General features: G+C 38.3%; 2 protein-coding genes across 14 annotated transcripts in view; one reads left to right on the top strand and one right to left on the bottom strand.

The window, feature by feature from the left end:
- Positions 1-390, bottom strand: part of LOC108707109 (GATOR complex protein DEPDC5) — a 45,418-nt gene extending 45,028 nt beyond the window's left edge. For 8 of the 9 annotated variants that reach the window (XR_001934222.2, XR_005965069.1, XM_018244070.2 and 5 more), the window contains exons 1-2: positions 268-365; positions 20-116 (exon numbers count right to left, since the gene is read on the bottom strand). Coding sequence is in view for 7 of the 9 variants with exons in the window: in XM_018244070.2 (XP_018099559.1) it covers positions 20-77 (58 nt within the window). In the remaining 2 variants the exon portion in view is untranslated. Of the gene's footprint in view, positions 1-19; positions 117-267 lie in introns of all 9 variants that reach the window. The other variant, XM_041580281.1, reaches the window with a different exon arrangement.
- On the top strand, positions 274-18,100 carry LOC108707110 (protein PRR14L). Of its 5 annotated transcripts, XM_041580285.1 has the most exons (6): positions 389-654; positions 3,914-4,092; positions 7,213-7,593; positions 14,618-14,727; positions 14,919-14,990; positions 16,711-18,100. In XM_041580285.1, exons 3-6 carry the CDS (start codon positions 7,228-7,230, stop codon positions 17,027-17,029), a joined length of 867 nt encoding a protein of 288 aa, XP_041436219.1. In that variant the 5' UTR covers positions 389-654; positions 3,914-4,092; positions 7,213-7,227; the 3' UTR covers positions 17,030-18,100. The 5 variants fall into 5 exon arrangements, with proteins under 5 accessions (XP_018099572.1, XP_041436219.1, XP_041436221.1 ...); XM_018244083.2 differs by lacking the exons at positions 389-654; positions 3,914-4,092 and adding an exon at positions 274-379; XM_041580287.1 differs by lacking the exon at positions 3,914-4,092 and having other exon boundaries at positions 17,915-18,100.
- The last annotated feature ends 488 nt before the right edge of the window (positions 18,101-18,588 follow it).

Genomic DNA, 18,588 nt, shown 5'->3' with positions numbered 1-18,588 from the left:
AGTCAGACAATGTGCTCACCACTTCCCCCAAAGCCTTTCTTGTGGATGACTAGCTTGTATACTCTGTTGGTCCTCATGCTGGATTTGCTGCTGATTTGAAGCACATCTGGTGGTCACTAAGAGAGGAGTAGCAGAGGCAACAGTTAGAGGGAGCTTTCATGTAAGGCTGCTGTATCATATCAAGCTATAAGCATGGTTGGTGTATTAAGATATAAGACTAAACATAAACACTACATAATTACTCATTGCCCCCCCCCAAACACCTACAGTGATGCTTGCCTTTGACAATACAGGAAATAAGTAGCATACGGGTAACACAGCTGGCGCGACGCAACTTCCCAAACGCAAACTCACAAGCGGCGAAACTACCGGAAATGAGGTAAGAAGCGTTCCGCAGGAGATTGTCACTGAAACAAGAGTCTCCGAAAGACACCGAGTGCGAGAGGTGGGCGGGGAATTGGAATTGAAGGTTTAGTGATGGGACAGCGGGAAGTGTGACAAGTTATGGAGGTACGCCAGTAAGGCAGCTGCGGGTAAAGATGCAAAAAGAGCGGTAAAGAAGAAGCAGGGCAATAGCAGCGATACCTACACAGTGATCTACAGAAGAAGGAAAGCTGAGCGGATCCGAAGGATAGTCTAGAATGCCGGGAAGCGGTAAGGATATTAGTAGGATGCGCAACACAGAAGGAAACAGACGATAAGGGAAAGACTGAAACGTTCCTATAAGTGACTAAAAGAAAAGTTTGTAACTTTGTATCCACCCTTTACTGTGTAACTAACTATGTATTCGTTTTCCATTGCACCTGACTGAAACGGGAGGGAAATACAGTCCCTACTGTCCCGTTTTTAGAGGGACAGTCCCTCTTTTGACAGCTCAACCCACAGTCCCTCATTTGTACTGGAAAGTCCCGTTTTTTCTCTGCACCGAACAACCAGAAAAAGAAACTATGTTTCTAACTGAATTGGCTTTTGGCAGAGAGCCCAGAGCAGCCACCGCAGCAGATAAGATACTTTTGTAACAATTTTTGAGATAAGTAATTGTAACAATATAAGATAACAGTTTCCTTGGGAGAAGTTAGACTCACAGCTTAAAGGGCAATTCACTGTCATTAGCAAGACTGTAACAACTGAAAAAACGACAGAAATATGTTCAAACTTTCTTAACTTGCCAAATTTTGTAAAATGAACATGGTAATTAGGGGGCGTTGCCACAAAATGGGCGTGGTCAAAAAATTCACCATGCTACGTGTGCCGACTTTTTGTCTCTCTTTTTATTTCCAAAATGTTGGTAGTAGGTATTGAAGTGGCACTGTAGGCAGATGTGACAATGTAATATGCGGCAGGTTTCATACGTGTTATTAGACATCTGTGTGCAACTGCTCTCCTTTTTACCTGCCACAAAACTGTGTCTCGTGTTTAACTGGCCATACCTGGAGCACTGGGCAAGGCTGAGGGGCCAAAGAAAACTAAGTAGTCCAAAAAGGTGGCCAAGTATCACCAACCCTGCCTATGGTTTGCCCTTTTATTAATATTTATATGCAATAAAGAGTCACAGCTTTGCCACTACATTAGAAGTGTAGTGTCTCTTAAATGAACACAGCGGTGGCCCTCCTAAAAAAAAATAGAGCACAGTGTCCCCCTTGCCAGCCACCATCTGATGGAGTAATGTGGACTGCAAATTGCTTCATCATTGTTTGTTTGCCGGGCTGCCATCCGAAATCGCGGGCCCCGCACAACAAGGTTTTTTGGGCCCCCCTTCCCCACCCATCAGTACAAAGGCTACACAGGCACAAGTGCTAAAACATTTAAGACCCACCTACAAGTTAATAAAACATTAGTGGCCAGGACCCCCTACAAGTTTTAAAAAAAAAAACATTAGTGCGTAGGCCCCTACAAATTATTAAAAAAATAAATAAAAACATGGTATAAAACAAAGTATATAAACAAAATTCATGGGCAAGGATCCTATATGTTATATAAAAGAATTGTTGGCCGGTGATCCTACAAATTAGATTAAAAAATTGGTGGCCAGGGCTACAACAAGTTAAATGAAAAAAATGTGTGGCCAAAGCCCCTACAAGTTATGTAGAAAAATATGGTGGCCAGGGCCTCTACAGGTTACATAAAAATTGGTGGCCAGGGCCCCTGTAAGTTATTTAAAGGAAAACTATACCCCCAAACAATGTAGGTCTCTATAAAAAGATATTACATAAAACAGCTCATATGTAAAACCCTGCTTCATGCAAATAAACCATTTTCATAATAATATATATTTTCTAGTAGTACGTGCCATTGGGTAATCCTAGATAGAAAATTGCCATTATAGAAAATAAGGGCCACCCCCGGGGATCGTAAAATTCACTGTGCACACAAACATACCAACAAACCATACTTGTTAGGTCACATGAGCCAATTAACAGACAGAGTTCTGTCTTTTGCTTGAACACTTCTTCCTGTTACAGTTAGAGTTGCAGTATTTCTGGTGATCTCCGAGGCAGCACACAGACCATAACGAAATGGTGGCTCAAGGCAAGAGATGTAAAAGGGCAAGATTTACTTAAATATGTATACCAGTTTGGTAAGATTCTTTAATATGCCACTTCATTTGATATAAACTATCTGTTGCTTAAAGGAATTGTTCAGTGTAAAAATAAAAACTGAGTAAATAGATAGGCTGTGCAAAATAAAAAATGTTTCTGAAATAGTTAGTTAGCTAAAAATGCAATGTATAAAGGCTGGAGTGATTTGATGTGTAACAAGTCAGTGAGAACACTACTTCCTGCTTTTCAGCTCTCTTGGTTTACACTGAGTGGTTACCCTGGTTACCAGGCAGTAACCAATCAGAGACTCGAGGGGGGCCACCAGGGCCGGAACTAGGGGTAGGCAGAGTAGGCACGTGCCTAGGGCGCAAAGCGGGGGGGGCGCCAGGCACGTACCTGCTCTGTCGCCTACCCCATGTCCGGTCCTCTCATTCCCCGTCTTCTTGCACGCGATTGATGCTTCTGCGCATGTGCACACGCCGATTACCGCTTCTGCGCTGGCGTCAACTTGCGCATGCGCACATTCAGCAGGCGCAGCGTCGGCCCAGGTTGCCTAGGGCGCCTGCGCAGTGTGGCCCGGCTCTGGGGGCCACATGGGTCATTTCTTTTGCTTTTGAATCTGAGCTGAATGCTGAGGATCAATTGCAAACTCACTGAACAGAAATGTACCATGTGGCCCCCCTTCAAGTCGCTGACTAACTCAGAGTTATAGAGCTGAAAAGCAGGAAGTTGGATTCTGGCTGTTTTATTAGACATCTGTTCACTCCAGCCTTTATATATTAAATTTTTGGCTAACTAACTATATTAGAAACATTTTTTATTTTGCACAGCCTATTTACCCAGTTTTTATTTTCACACTGAACTATTCCTTTAAGGGTTCATTTTGGGGGTATCGTTTTCCTTTAAAAAAAATAAAATAAGTGTTCTTACCTAGGCTGCAGAGTTCTGAGGAGCTCATGTGTCTGTGTCTTCAACTTTCCTGTGCTCTGATTTGCCAGAAGTGTAAGTCCCCGGTAATGTCGTATGGTGATTGGATAAGCAGGAGGGGAGATTAAAACTTCACCCATCCAATCACTATGTGGCTTAACCGGGACTTACAATTACCAGGCAAATCAGAGCAGTTAGAAGATGCAGGTTCCCACCCACTCTCCTTTCCAAAGTCTCCAGCTCAGTGACAGCAGGACCAGCTATCCAAGCATCACGGCCGGGGCCCCCCTTAAGTCTTAAAACCCTCCAAGCCTGGGACAATGCTGCCCCCGATGGCGGCCCTGTTTGTATAGCACAGAAAATCTGATTTACCAGTACCACTGCATAAGCCATGTTGGAGGTCATTATGTGATGTATTATAAATCTGTGGTTCTGTCTCCATGCAGCATCCTGGATTGTTATTAATTTGGTCTGAAGACAGAAAGAGTGGATTGAACAATCTGGTTGCCCAGCATCTAACTGATATAAAGAGATATTCTTTAAAAAAAAAAATCAGTTTGCCCACCTCCCCCCCCAAAAAAAAACACATATGGGAATGTCTGCAAAGAGGACATGACTGGCAGATGTAAGTCAGGAGGCACACATGCACAATATAGATCTGAAAAGAGATTAATATAGGTTTGATAAGATGTACCATTATTCATTGCAGTAGCATATGACATTATTATTATTATTATTATTAACATGTATTTATATAGCGCCAACATATTGCGTAGCACTGTAAAGTAAATGTGATTATACAACTACATCACATGAATTATATACATAGAATATATGGAGTAACAAACATCACAATCAATACAGGTACAAAAAGGTGAGGAAGGCCCTATGCATAGGCATACAGTCTAAAGGGAAGGGAGTAATACACAAGGTGTGGGAGTGGGCAAAATCTAATTAAGTGGGTGAGAAATGTGGTATTGTATGTGGTGTTGCGTTTGGTAGTTAAGCAGAGTGAGGGTAGGCTTCTCGAAAGAAGTGCGTTTTCAGAGATTTCTTGAAAGCAGAAAGGTTGGGAGAAAGTCGGACAGAACGTGGGAGAGCGTTCCAGAAGAGGGGTGCAGCCCTTGCAAAGTCTTGAATGCGAACATGTGAGGAGGTAATGAGAGAAGAGTTGAGTAGTAGGACAGTAGAGGAGCGTAGTAAGCGAGTGGGTGAGTATATAGAGATGAGTTCAGAGATGTAGGGTGGGGCAGAGTTATGAAGTGATTTGAAAGTCAGTGTCATTAATTTGGATTTGATTCTGAAAGGTAATGGAAGCCAGTGCAGGGATTGACAGAATGGCGAGGCAGAGGTGGAGCGGTTGCTGAGGTGTATGAGCCTCGCATCAGTGTTCATTATGGACTGGAGAGGTGACAGTCTCTGGAGGGGAGGCCAATTAAAAGAGAGTTACAGTAGTCTAGACGCGATATGATGAGAGAGTGAATAAGAATTTTGGCAGCGTCTTGGGTGATAAATGATCGTATTTTGGATATGTTCCTTAGGTGGAAGTGACATGATTTAATAAGTGACTGGATATGAGGAGTGAATGACAGGGCAGAATCTAGGATAACCCCAAGGCACCGGGCCTGGGGAGAGGGGGTGATAGTGGAATTGTTAGCTATGATGGATACTTCAGGGATGCTACTGGTGTTAGTTGGAGGAAAGAGAACCATTTCAGTTTTAGAGAGGTTTAATTTAAGGTAGCGTTGCGACATCCAGGTAGAGATAGCGGACAGGCAGGAGGAGACGCGAGTTAGGAGTTTTGGGTTGAGATCAGGACATGAAGTTCTTAAGAGCGAATGCTCTCGTTTCTACTTTAGGGCAGCAGGCAAAAGTGAGAAGGGAAAGATGAGTAAGCTTATGATAGCATGCAGTAACTGCTGCACCATCCAACAGTATACAATAACCTGCAAAATAACATTCGTATCACATGAAAATTATACTCTCTAGTAATGTAACCCATTGTTCCACGAATTAAGACTAATGAAAGAAAGATCCATTTTGTTACTCTGGTTTATTATTCTAGTGTCAGTTTCTATTTCTGTTCCTGAATTTGCCCAAACAGTGTAAGCTGGGAAAAAAGTATCAAGGATTCACTGTATTAGTTGAAAAAAAGTAGCATTTCTGCTTGGATTTGAAGACTGACACAGATTTTGATACATATAAGGAGATGCTCACCTTTGAATAAATTCTTAGTTTGTCATAGAACCCTTTCTAAGAAACATCAGTCTTAATTTTTTTTTTATTGTTTTTAGCCTTTGACCTTCAATGAAAAGTATCTATCTGGTTGTCAGCCAGTTTTCTTATTCATGTTGTTATTGCTTTTTTTATTCAGCCTTTCTACAATGTATCATTTTGATATCCACTAGAGTATTTAAAGGAGATGTAAATCCCATTTTTTCCTAATGAATGAAATAGTATTTCTAACCAGCTTGGCTGTTCTAGAAAGCAGTATATGGTGCTGTTATCTACCCTGGTTGTTCTGGCTTTTAAAACAAGTGATAAACAGACTTGTGAAAAAGCATCGGTCTGACTTCTGCTACATTGTTTCAGAAGACAGAACCAGCAGTGCTGAAAGGACTATACATTCCCTCTGTTGCTTCTACTCCGTGTACTCAAAATTGCTGGCATTTAGAGAAGGCATCTGTATTATTTGGAAATATGCAATTAAAATAAATGCTATTGCAATGTTTAAAACCATGGCAATCAGGTTGACCATAACACTGATTTTTGTTTCACAAATAAAAATAGATGTCTTATGCTCTCAAAATCCTTTCAATCCAATCAGTTATTTTCTTGATGGTTCACATGTTCTGTTACAGAAATAAAGATCAAAAAGTTATGGTGTAAATTCTAGCATTGCCTAAGGGTAAGGTCACATGGGGAGTTTCGGGGAGATTTAGTCGCCCGGGAAGTAATTGCCTCTTCTTCTGGGCTACAATCTCCCCGGCCTGCTTTCCCCTGCCTTCCCGCTGGATATAATGGGAAAAAAAACAGCGGGATGGCACTTGGGTCGCTTCGTTTTCTGAAGTCGCCAAAGTTTCCACTTTGGCTGACTTCAGAAAACGAAGCACATAGAGTGTCATCCCGCTGGTGCTTTTTCACCATTGCTACACAGCAGCTTGTTTATATGAACTATAGTAGTGTTTCTGAAACAATGTTACTTTGATTTGTACGATTCAAATTTGAATATAAAACGGCCTATTCACCTGGAAAAAAAATTTTTATATAAATTTCGGGCGGTCTTATTATTTTTTTTATTTTTTTTTTATAGTTCGAATTTCGATCTTTGATAAATCTGCCCCTAAGGGTAGTGACACACAAGGTAGATAATAATTTTTTACTTGGACTGAAAAAAGCATATCCGCTTCTATGTGCAGCTACACTGTGTTTCATCCTGAAGATGCATATTTTTTTATATTATACTTTAATGGAGGGCCTTTACTACTTTTTACATTGTTTCATGTTAGTAGTCTGTTCCAAATGCAAACTGCCGCTTAATCACATACTGAATTTACGATGTTTACTCTGACCTTGCCATTAGCAACTTTATAGGATTCATTTAACAAATAGGATGCCTTTTTGTGGATCTGATGAGATCAGGTGATCAATTATAAAATTAAGAATTATATTTCCTGGAATAATGTCAAATCTTTGAATTAACCAAACAAAACATGTTCATACATGTTTTACTTTTATCTTTCAGGGGTTTACTGTCATAATGTTGGGTCTTAGAAATGTAGAACTCTGTTCATTGGAGTCGCCTCTAACCAGAGCTGTATCACATCTGTACCCTGTGCTGCATATCTTTGGTGAGCTGGAAAATGGTCAAGACCCAGGGCAACACTTGTGTTATCTGGATTTACAGCTTCCATTGATAGCCCTGGTATCTGGGGATAAGAAAGAAAACCATTTGTCGGGAAGCAATATCAAGAGCACTGAGACCGGGGTGCTTGTCTTTGATGCCTTAAACAAGGATATAAAGGAAATCTCTGACTTAAGAGCACCTGTCATGTTGGATGGAAAGGAAAAAGTGGCCTCTGTTGAGGTGACCCAGTCTTCTGAGAATGTGCTGCCTGAAGAATCTGTAAGTCATGTATGCCTGTGACAAGCAACATCATCTAATTTTCTGAGGGATTATGTTTGTTCAGCTTCTAGTTTATGTAGAGATGGCATAGCTAATTTATAAGATATTATGCACACTGTAATTTTTTTCTATTTTGTTTTATTTATTTTATAATTTTACATATTTTACAAATTTTCAGCTTAAAGGGATACTGTCATGGGGAAACATGTTTTTTTCAAAATGCATCGGTTAATAGCTCCAGCAGAATTCTGCACTGAAATCCATTTCTCTAAAGAGCAAACACATTTTTTTATATTCAATTTTGAAATCTGACATTGGGCTAGACATATTGTCCATTTCCCAGCTGCCCTCAGTCATGTGACTTGTGCTCTGATAGACTTCAGTCACTCTTGTTGTACTGCAAGTTGCAGTGATATCACCCCCCCCCCCCTCAGCAGCCTAATAACAGAACAATGGGAAGGTAACCAGATAGCAGCTCGCTAACACAAGATAACAGCTCCCTGGTAGATCTAAAAACAAAACTCAATAGTAAAAGCCAAGTCCCACTGAGACTGATTCAGTTACATTAAGTAGGAGAAATAACAGCCTGCCAGAAAGTAGTTCCATCGTAAAGTGCAGGCACAAGTCACATGACTGGGGGCAGCTGTGAAACTGACAATATGTCTAGCCCCGTGTCCGTTTTCAAAATTGAATATAAAAAAGATTTTGCTGTCTTGAGAATTGGATTTCAGTGCAAAAGTAGCACTATTAACTGATGCTTTTTGAAAAAACCCCATGACAGTATCCCTTTAACACAGTCAATCCTAAACATTTGTGTTTACAAATAGCATTGCAATTTAACAAAAAAAAGTCAAATGTGTAGAAAAGGGGAAGAGCAAGATGATAGTGACTATGTAATAATAAAAAAAATTACAAATGAACAAGTCAGTGTGCTTTCTCAGTGAATGCCCTTGCAAGCAGATCTGATTCTGTAATTCTTACTAAACATACATATAAAATGTTGATCTGCACAAGGCCTCAATCCCATTGTCATCCTCCTGTACAAATTCTAAGCATTGGCCAATGTCATAATTATATTTGCTCACTTTAGGTGAGCTCCTCAGAGCTACGGTTGGAAGAAGATTTTCAAAATATTTCTCTTAAGCACAGCTTTACCAGCCTACTGCATAGAATAGGTATTTACACTTTGCTTGCAGTTGCACGCAAATGTTTGTCTAGCTTGGGGATCCCAAACCTTATTTACCCATGAACCACATTTAAATGTAAAAAAAGTTGGAGAGCTACACAAGCATGCAAATAAAAACTTTTCTTTAAAGGAACAGTAATGTCAAAAACTGAAATTGTTTTAAAGGAGTGACAGTATAATGTAGTGTTACACTGGTACAAAGTGTTTTTTTTCTGAAACTCTACTATAGTTGCTATAAATAGTGTGTTTGCTTTAGAAACTCTACTATAGTTTATATAAACAAGCTGCTGTGTAGCCATGGGGGCAGCCATTCAAGCACTGGAGAGACACAGTAGATAACAGACACATTCTGAAGAATCCCATTGTATACTACAGAGCTTATCTGTTATCTGTTGTATATCCTGTGCCTTTTCTCCTTATTCAGCTTTGAATGACTGCCCCCCCATGGCTACACAGCAGCTTATTTATAGAAACTATAGTAGAGTTTCTGAAGCAAACACATCAGTTGTACCGGAGCAGCACAACAGTACATTATATTTTCATTACTTTAAAATATTTTAATTTTATGGTTTTACTGTTCCTTTAAAGGAGAAGGAAAGGTTAAAACTAAGTAAGCTTTATCAGAAAGGTCTATATAAACACACCAGTAAACCCTCAAAGTAATGTTGCTCTGAGTTCTCTGTCAAAAGAAAAACCACATTTCTTTCTTTCTATTGTGTACACATGGGCTTCTGTATCAGACTTCCTGTTTTCAGCATAAACCTCCAGGGCAGGGCTTGAGCATGCTCAGTTTGTTCCTCTCCCCCTCCCTCCTCCCCCTATCCCTGCTGTAATCTGAGCTCAGAGTTATGAGTGAGCAGGGAGAGATTAGGCAGGAAGTGATGTCACATTAAGCGAATATGGCAGCTGCTATCCTAAACAAACAGAGACAGCATCTAGAGCTGTTTATTCATGTACGGTAAAGCATTCTGCAGAATAAATATAGTGTTCTAGCTTGCACTATTGTGGGTAATCTATTGGCAATAAACTGTCTTGGAGCTTTCCTTCTACTTTAAATCAGGTATTGCAAAATAAGTACCTGCTTTAAGGGCCATTGGGAGCATTCATTCAGTGGAGGAAAAATTAAATTATATGTCTTATAGTAAGTACTGCTCTATCATGTTACAGTAATTCCAAGAACCTTTTTATGTTTAGCATTGTATGCTCATTAGTTAATGCATGGTCTTAATGTTGGTTTTTCAATTTGTACAGAGAATTGCTCAATTTGTGTTATTGTAATCTGGAATTATCTTGTTACATTTTCAGGTGTGCAAGAGCTGATTGAACCTCTACCCTGGCAGAGCAAGACTGGTTTTAGCATGATGTCTGAGCAAGTCATGGATACTAACAGTATCCCTACTGCTAAAAACAAAGACTCACCCCCCTCAGAAAGAGATTGCACCTTTAATTTTGCTGTAAAGTGCATAGAGGAATCTCCTGAAATTCATCTCCAAACCTCAAATGATAAGGCAGTGGCTGAGTCGCAGAATGACTTGCGGTCACTTGACTTATCCCATATGCCTTGCACTGGCACACAAATACCAGTTAAAGTTTGTGAAGGATATGAGGACTATTTAAACAGAGACATGACCTCAGATGAAATAACAGAATATACCAATAGACATAATCCAAAGAACCAAATCAGTCCTCACCCAAGTGTCAGTGATAAAATTGACTATGAAAGCACAATGCACTGCGATCAACAAATAGACCTGTCTGAATTTAAAGAAACACGCTTGAAATCAGTATTATTGGAACAAGTGCCTTGTCAGACAGTGGACAGTAACAAGGCTTTTGTACAAAACCACCTGCCATCTACTCCAACTAAAGGTGATTATAAATCTGCACAAGTGAATGCTCTCATCCCTTATAAAAACTTATTTTTGGACTATACAAGTGTGCCTTCTAAACAATGCAAAATAGGTTCTCGAGAGCTAGAATCAAATCTAGAGATTATTCAGAATGTTATGAAAAAAATCGACCTCTTAAACAAAAAAGCATATTTTATTGCAGCAGGAGAAAACGGTCTGCAAATATTTGGAGATGTTTTTGAGCTAAAAGCTTGTGGCACAAAAGTGGTAGGGAATTTCCCTATGAATCTTGAAAACAGTATAAAAAATGCAGATTGTTGTCAGGGGCTTACAATGCGCCCTTCCATTCATCTACACATAAATGAATTTCCTGTGGTTTGTTTTGATAACCTAGCAAACCTTGTTTTTAAGAGTTCTAATATACCACTTCAAATCCATTTTTTTGATGTGCTAACTACTGGAAAAAGAATTTATTTGTCAGAGAGCTCTAAAAATGCTGCTTTTTCTCTGGATGAAATTAGACTTGAATTATCAAAACACCAATATGCCCTCTCCATTACTAAAGGAAGTCAACTACACAATACATCAATTGGGGCAGTCGTTTACAAGATCGAAAGTGACGGACATTGCATGCAACAAAGCAATAGGTCCTCTATTCATGAAAAGCTAGGCAGAACTCTGTTTTCAGTGTCCGTTAATAAACCCTTGAGTGCAAATATCGCAAAAAACAATGAGGTTATTTCAGACTTTTTATTTATCAATGTAACACCAGACTGTGTCATACCACAATGTTGCAGTGCCATCTGTTGTGGTTTCATATGCTCTGAGAATGCAGATGAGATGATTTATACAGAAGTCAGAACTTTACACAATTCTGGTGCAAATAATTGTACTCCTTTTGGAACAGAAGTCCATCTGCAAAACCATATTACCCCAAAGGTTTCAATGAGAAATGAACTATCAGTTCTACGTGCACCAGCAATCCAACATGCCACAAGAAAAAGGAAAGGATCTACCATTATCTAGAAAGCATTGGATTACAGAAAGGGTGTCTCCTATAGAGTATATTTTAAGCAAATAATTCTAGTTTTTAAAAGGTTTCTCTGTAAAAATAAAACGGTGATCTTAACTAAGCAGAATAACTTCATATCGGTGGTGAAAAAATTTATCTTTAGCAGACTTAAAATCTGATGGTCCAAATTACAGAAAGATATGGAGAGCTCCAGCTTCCAAGCATTCTAGATAATAGATCTTTTATACCTGTATCTAGAACGGAGAATCCAAGATGTCATCTTGAAGCTGAGCCCCTTAGAACATTTTGCCCCAAATATGGGGCCAACTATTTGTATTCTGCCATATTTGTATGTTTGACACTCTGTAGCACTGGCAAGTGATCTTTTGAGAAATCATTTAGATCCTGAACATGTTCTGTACATGTGTAATGCTTTATATAATAAAAATATATATATATATTTATATAAATTTCAATAAATTAAGATTTTTCCCGGTGAGTGTGGTACTATATCACTTTATTTACCCTTTTAACCAGCTCCTGGACAAGGGCTTCTAATACAATCTAATTGATCTATTTTGAATCCTGTTGAGTGCTATATTTTGCAGCTTTAACATAAATTATTTAAGCACCCACGCAGATCCATGGGGGCAAATTCACTAAGATTCGTAGTTGCGCCAGGCGCAACTTCGCCGCATTTTTTAATTATTTATTTTTCTGTGGAATTTTAGTCTTAAAGACCATTCTGGTGTTGCGGTGTTGCCAAAGATTTCTCTGCATCAGAAAGAACTGTGTCCTCCTTTAGCTCTTTCACCTCCCAAAGGCCAGGTATATTCACTGGAGCAGCAACAGCCTTTACAAAATACGTGTATCCAGCCGTATCAGAAAAATCAGGTCAGTGCGATACTATCTTCACATAAACTGGAAACCTCTTTGGAATTGTTGTTGCATTCCAGCACAGCATATCATTTGTAGTCTCCTCCTTTTATCTTTTTTGTTGACTGTTATTTTGGGTCACCCTTATTATAATGTGTAGACATTAATATTCTGAGACAATTAACAATTGGGCTTAATTGTTTTTATATTTTGTGATTTTTTTAGGTATTTACTTTTATGTTTGGAAGCTCTTCAGGTAGTTAATGAAATAACAATATGGTTGCCAGAAATATGGCAATTTATAACATACTAAAAGTTAACCTAAATATGAGCCACCCGTTCAAGAGCTAACCACCCAAAAGCATATTTTATTAATCATGACTTTGCACTTAAAAGGGATGGAGATCGAAACACACATTAATTAAAATGTTTGTGTTATTTGTATTGTTTTTAATGCACATGAAAGCACTTTGTCTGTCTTTGCTCTTCTCTTCACCTTTGAAACAGCGTATTGGAAAGCAGGTCTTCACCGTACAGTGCCAATTTCGGTGCTTCTTTTATTCTTTTTAGATATGTTACATGGGTTGTTCACCTTTGAGTTAACTTTTAGTATGATGTAGAGAGTGATATTCTCAGACTTTTTGCCTTTTGTGGTTTCTGAGTTACTTGGCTTTTTATTCAGCAGCTCTTCAGTTTGTAATTTCAGCAAACTGGTTGCTGGGGTCAAATATCCTAGCAACCATGCACTGATTTGAATTATCTACTGGAATATGAATAGGAGAGGGTCTGAATAGAATGAGTAAAAGGGGAAAAAATAGAAATAATTAATTTGTAGCCTTACAGAGCACTTTTTATATGGGGTCAGTGACCCCCATATGAAAGCTGGAAAGAGTTAGAAGAAGAAGAAGAAGAAGGCAAATCATTCAGAAACTATACAAAAGTAAAAAATGAAGGCCAATTGAAAATTTGCTTACAATGAGCCATTGTATAACCTACTAAAAGTTAACTTAAATGTGAACTACCCCTTTAATTACAGAACATGCAAGGCATTATATGAACTGGGGCTCCGCTGGAGGAGAGCTGAGTACCAGTGGTATGAGTAGAATGAGCAGTCAAAAGAAAGCGATACTTCTTTGAATTACATTTACAAGTGACTTAAAATCTAAAGGTTTAATTTATATTGGAAATTAAGAATTACTATTTAATTCATTATGCAAACTATTTTCTCATTCTCTCTGACATCCTTTTAAATATACATTTAATTTTTTAAATTATCTGGAAACCTGTTCCAATTTACCCGTAGACCATCTCCTATAGACTACATATTAATCCGATTTACTGTAATAATAAAACTGTACCTTGTGCTTGATCCCAACTAATGATGTAATTCAGTTTCATTGAAGGCAAAACAATCCTACTGTGTTTAATTAATGTTTGAATGATTTTCTAGTATACTTGGGTAGGTTATACAGAAAGACCCCCTAATCTGGAAAACCCCAGGTGCCAAGCATACTGGATATCTAGTCCAATATCTGTATTACATTCAATGGATGTTTTTCTGTTTATTCCCTAAATTTTTGTAGCAATACATATACATTAAAATTTTATTTACTAGCTTTTCTTTGTGATTTGTAGGAAAACGTAATTTTTAGAAAAAGTAAAATAAATGTAAAATGTGTTGTGACTTAAAAAAAATACACAGCCTGTGCCAGATGTTATTACTCTTAATAATTAATTCAAGTACAATTAAGGAGGACCTTAACTTTTCTCAGTGTCTCTCTCTGACTAAGGCCAGACCATTGCAGTTCTCAGCCTGTGGAGAAAGCAGGCCGAAAGTCCACTTCTCCACTGCTCCTCCACCCCTGCTCTGCCTGCACCCAGAAGCAATTTCTCCACTTGGGTGCAGGCAGACATGGTAAATTGTGGAGCCAAAACGCAACATTTTGCATTTCTTACCGAAATCCACCCTACCTGAAGAAAAGAATGGGAGCAGCAGGGCAGTGGATTCTCCATCATCATCTGACCCTTGCCTTAGATTTTGGTGTGCACCCTTTGCCCAATAGTTATTACAATACTTTTTTGTATAAATGACCTCCACAGAAACAAGATTTAGAAAGAAAGCCTCAAAGAGTTTCACAAATTCGAATACGCAAGACCGTGCCGAAGCCAGACACCAACTTAACGCCAATGGGTCTACCCAGGCCTAAAAGGTAAGCAAATAACAAACAAAGCAGGCGATGCAGTAAAGCATGCAGGATTTTCCTATGTCAGTAACATACTGTGCTCAGAATAAGGTCGCTTTCTGGATCAGGACAAATTTTTGTCTGTTACTGTATAACCTCCAAGTCTTTACTAAGCAAGTCATTGCTTATGATGCACATTATATACATTTTTTTGACAGAATTAAGAAAAAAGAATTCAGTTTGGAAGATATATACACAAACAAAAACTACAAGTCTCCCCCACCAGATCGGTAAGTAATTCTTGTTTATTTATTTGTTTATGTATGAACAATAGCTTTTATGTGTAAATTTTATTTTTACTTTTGCCATTTTATGATCAATTAGCAAATTCTGTCTTTTTGTAGGGATGCACTGAATACTTATTTGGAAAACCGGGCAGGAAGTTTTGACCCTGGCAGCCCTTCAAAATACCAGGCTGTCCGGGTCAAAACCGGACAGCTGGCAATTTGACTGAATTCCAAAACAAATCCAAACCCTAATTAAAAACCTAATGAGCACTATGTTACGTCTCCATGTTTGTATATACTGTAATTAGTATGAAAACTTAATTCAGACAGAGAATGGTTTTGTTTTTTTAATTTTGTTACTTCCTCCCTTTCCTTCCACAACCATAAACAGGGCTGCTCCGGCCATGAGGCAAAGTGAGAATCTTGCCTCAAGCGGTACGGAGCAGCCAGTTACCAGGGTGGCAAAAAGCCGCCTCTGGTAACTTTAAGAGCCGAATTTCCTTTTTTAAAACAGAAATTCGGCTCTTCTAGTGCAGCGAGCACGGCCCCTCGACCCTGTCAGACGCTATAAGTTAGAAGCGTGGAGCGGGAGGGGGGCGGCATCACGGCTGCTTCCTTAGGTGGGAGCAGCCCCTGAGACACGCCTGCGTATAAAATCACATAAACCCCTTTCTGACAGCCAGAGTAATTGGAGATTCAAATCTTAATTTGGTTGCACTTAGTGACATCACTATGCACAATCTATCCCACTGTAAATTTTGACCTATGCCTATCCTCTCTGCACTAACCCATAATAGCTGTTTCCTTGTCTTGACTCACATTTTAAACTCTATATACTTCATATACCCTCATATATATATATATATATATATATATATATATATAGTCAAATACAAGAGTCCTCTGCACTCAACCCATTATCAATATATTTAAGACAGAGACATTTTGTGCATACTGATACTAAAAAATGCCTTACCCTTTAAACAAAACAGGGATTGTTTGTCCATATATTGCAATATATTTAAGCTGGCCAACTATGTCAGTCATCCCATATCTGGCCAGTCCTAAGCTCAATTTTATCTGATTCATTAAGAATTCTATTGCTTCATTATACATTTTGCAGAGGACTCTTGTATTTGTCTATATGTATTTTGTGGTCGCAGCCTTATTGCACCCCCGCCTAATGGTTTTAAAAAAAATAGTGGTGAGCACAACTTTCCCTTGTTTTATATATATATATATATATATATATATATATATATATATATATATATATATATATATATATATATATATATATATATATATATATATATATATATATAATATTCACAGGCCGAAACGTTAGTCGTTTGTTCTAAATAAATATTTTTAATTTAAATTAAGACCTGTGAGTGCGGATTCCTTTGGGACGTTATGGATGAATTTATTGTTTCTGCACCCAGGCATACTAACATCATTTTTCGTGAGTGCCGACACTTTGGTGGAATATATATATATATATATATATATATATATATATATATATATATGTGTGTGTGTCTTTGTTGGCACATTGCCTCTTCAATTGGTTTTTGTTGTTCTTCACCGCTGATGCATTTACTGTATAGTTCTTAATTCTGAGCCATTCATTCATTGATTGTTTGTTTAGCCTTATATTTTGTTTTATTATTTGCTGTTTTCCTTAATAAATCCAGCTCACTTAAATTTATTTTTTTATTAGAAAACTGGAAACAATATTTGAGGAGCCGAAAGAAAGAAATGGCATTTTGGAATGTATTTCTCAACTTAAAAGGAAGCGTGTTTTGGAGTTTCGGAACTGTACAGTCCCCAGAGTAAAACGTCCAAGGGTCAAAGTAAAAGTTATGATGGGTTACAAGAGGGGCCGTAAAGCTGCCATTGAAGGGGAACAGCTGGATGCACTTCTTAAAAAGAAACTGAATGAGTTGGATCACTTTATAATAGAGCAGGAAGCCATGGAAAGAAAATTGGAGGATGCTGGAATATTCTGTTTTGGACACTATAACAAAATTCACTCATAAGAAGCTTAGAAATATAAGTCAGACCAGTGCTTCATAAACCAGTTCTTTCTGGTCATGAATTTATTAAGAAATTTTTTCTGAGTAGATTCAATTTGAAATCAGGGAATGGTCTTGTGAGTTTGCATTTCATATTACAAGTAGGTCCCAAAAAGGCATGGAACTGTGACTGTGTGTGCGCCCTGGATGATGTTGAAGATGCAATGATGTGTTACAGTGAATTTGTACTTTTACCATGGGGACAGTATGAGCCACTGGCTTCCCTTTTTCTGATTTATTGGATGCAGATTTGAATTTCTAACAATATCCTGTAATGTTTTTTTAATCCAAAGAGCTGCACTTGTACACTGTTGTGAAAAAGAGCGTCGTTGCACTTGTTTAAATGGTCTTTACCATATTTATATTTTAAAATAGCTCTTTTAAACCTGATTAGAGTAAAAGTTGGATTTGAATCTTCACAATGAATGTAAATAAGTTAATGTACAATGTGCTAGAGACTATATGGAGCATGTTCCCAGGCCCTGATGAGTGTAAAACTAACTTAATAGCTACTTGAGAAGCAGAATGAGCTGAAGATGAGATTTGTAGTTTGAAATGTGGTGACATGCTGGATGGCTAGTTTTGCTTCCAACATTTTGAGAAAACTTGACAGGCAGATTATTACTAATAGCACTGCTGTGTGCTGCTTTTTATTCATTCTTGTTATGGAAATGTGGAGAAAGAACTCTGCAAAATAAGCAATTAAGCATATGCCCCAAGTCTGTTTTTAATTTTGCTCCATATTTTCAAAGTGAAGGAATTAAATGTGTTAACAGTTCCCGTCCATAAGAATTCTTCACTGCATTACTGTCTGTTTGTTGTTGATTTTTTTTCTTTTCTTTCTTTTAGAGCTGTGCACTCCTCGGCTGGTGTCCATGCATGTGTGCTAGAGAGATAAGGCGTGTTCTCTGAAGTGTATTCTTTCTGTGAATTTGAGGTGTCTGTTGTGTTTTTAATTTATACACTTATAATAAATGTCAGTTGCTCTTTCATAATTTAAATTAGCTGTGATAATTTATAAAAAGATTTGATAACGTACATTCAGGTCAATTGTCTCCTTTCTGCAATTCATTCATTCTTTGATTATGTCAGCCTTCACTTTTCCACACTCACAGTGACTGCTTTATTTATTGTTCAACGAATACACAGCTGGCATTTTTCTCTGTGATATTTTATTGTGTATGTTGGTGTAGTTGGAAACGTAGGCAGAAGAACTTTGTCCCTTCCTCTGGCAACACAGATTTAGATGGGCCCATTATAACCACTGTCAACCTAGGTATTTGAGCATTTCTGTCTATTGCAATGCAGTGAAACGGAATGAACATAGGATAAATGCACTGTTGATCTATTCTATGCTCTAGAACAGAGATCCCCAACCAGTGGCTCATGAGCAACATGTTGCTCACCAACCCCTTGAATGTCGCTCCCAGTGGCCTCAAATCAGGGGCCTATTTTTGAATTCCTGGCTTGAAGGCAAGTTTGGGTTGCATACAAACCCACAAAGCCTTCTGTAGGCTGTTCGT

The sequence above is a fragment of the Xenopus laevis genome, chromosome 1S, assembly GCF_017654675.1.
Source record: "Xenopus laevis strain J_2021 chromosome 1S, Xenopus_laevis_v10.1, whole genome shotgun sequence".
NCBI classification, from domain to species: Eukaryota; Metazoa; Chordata; class Amphibia; order Anura; family Pipidae; genus Xenopus; species Xenopus laevis.
This window is presented reverse-complemented; position numbering and strand designations above follow the sequence as displayed.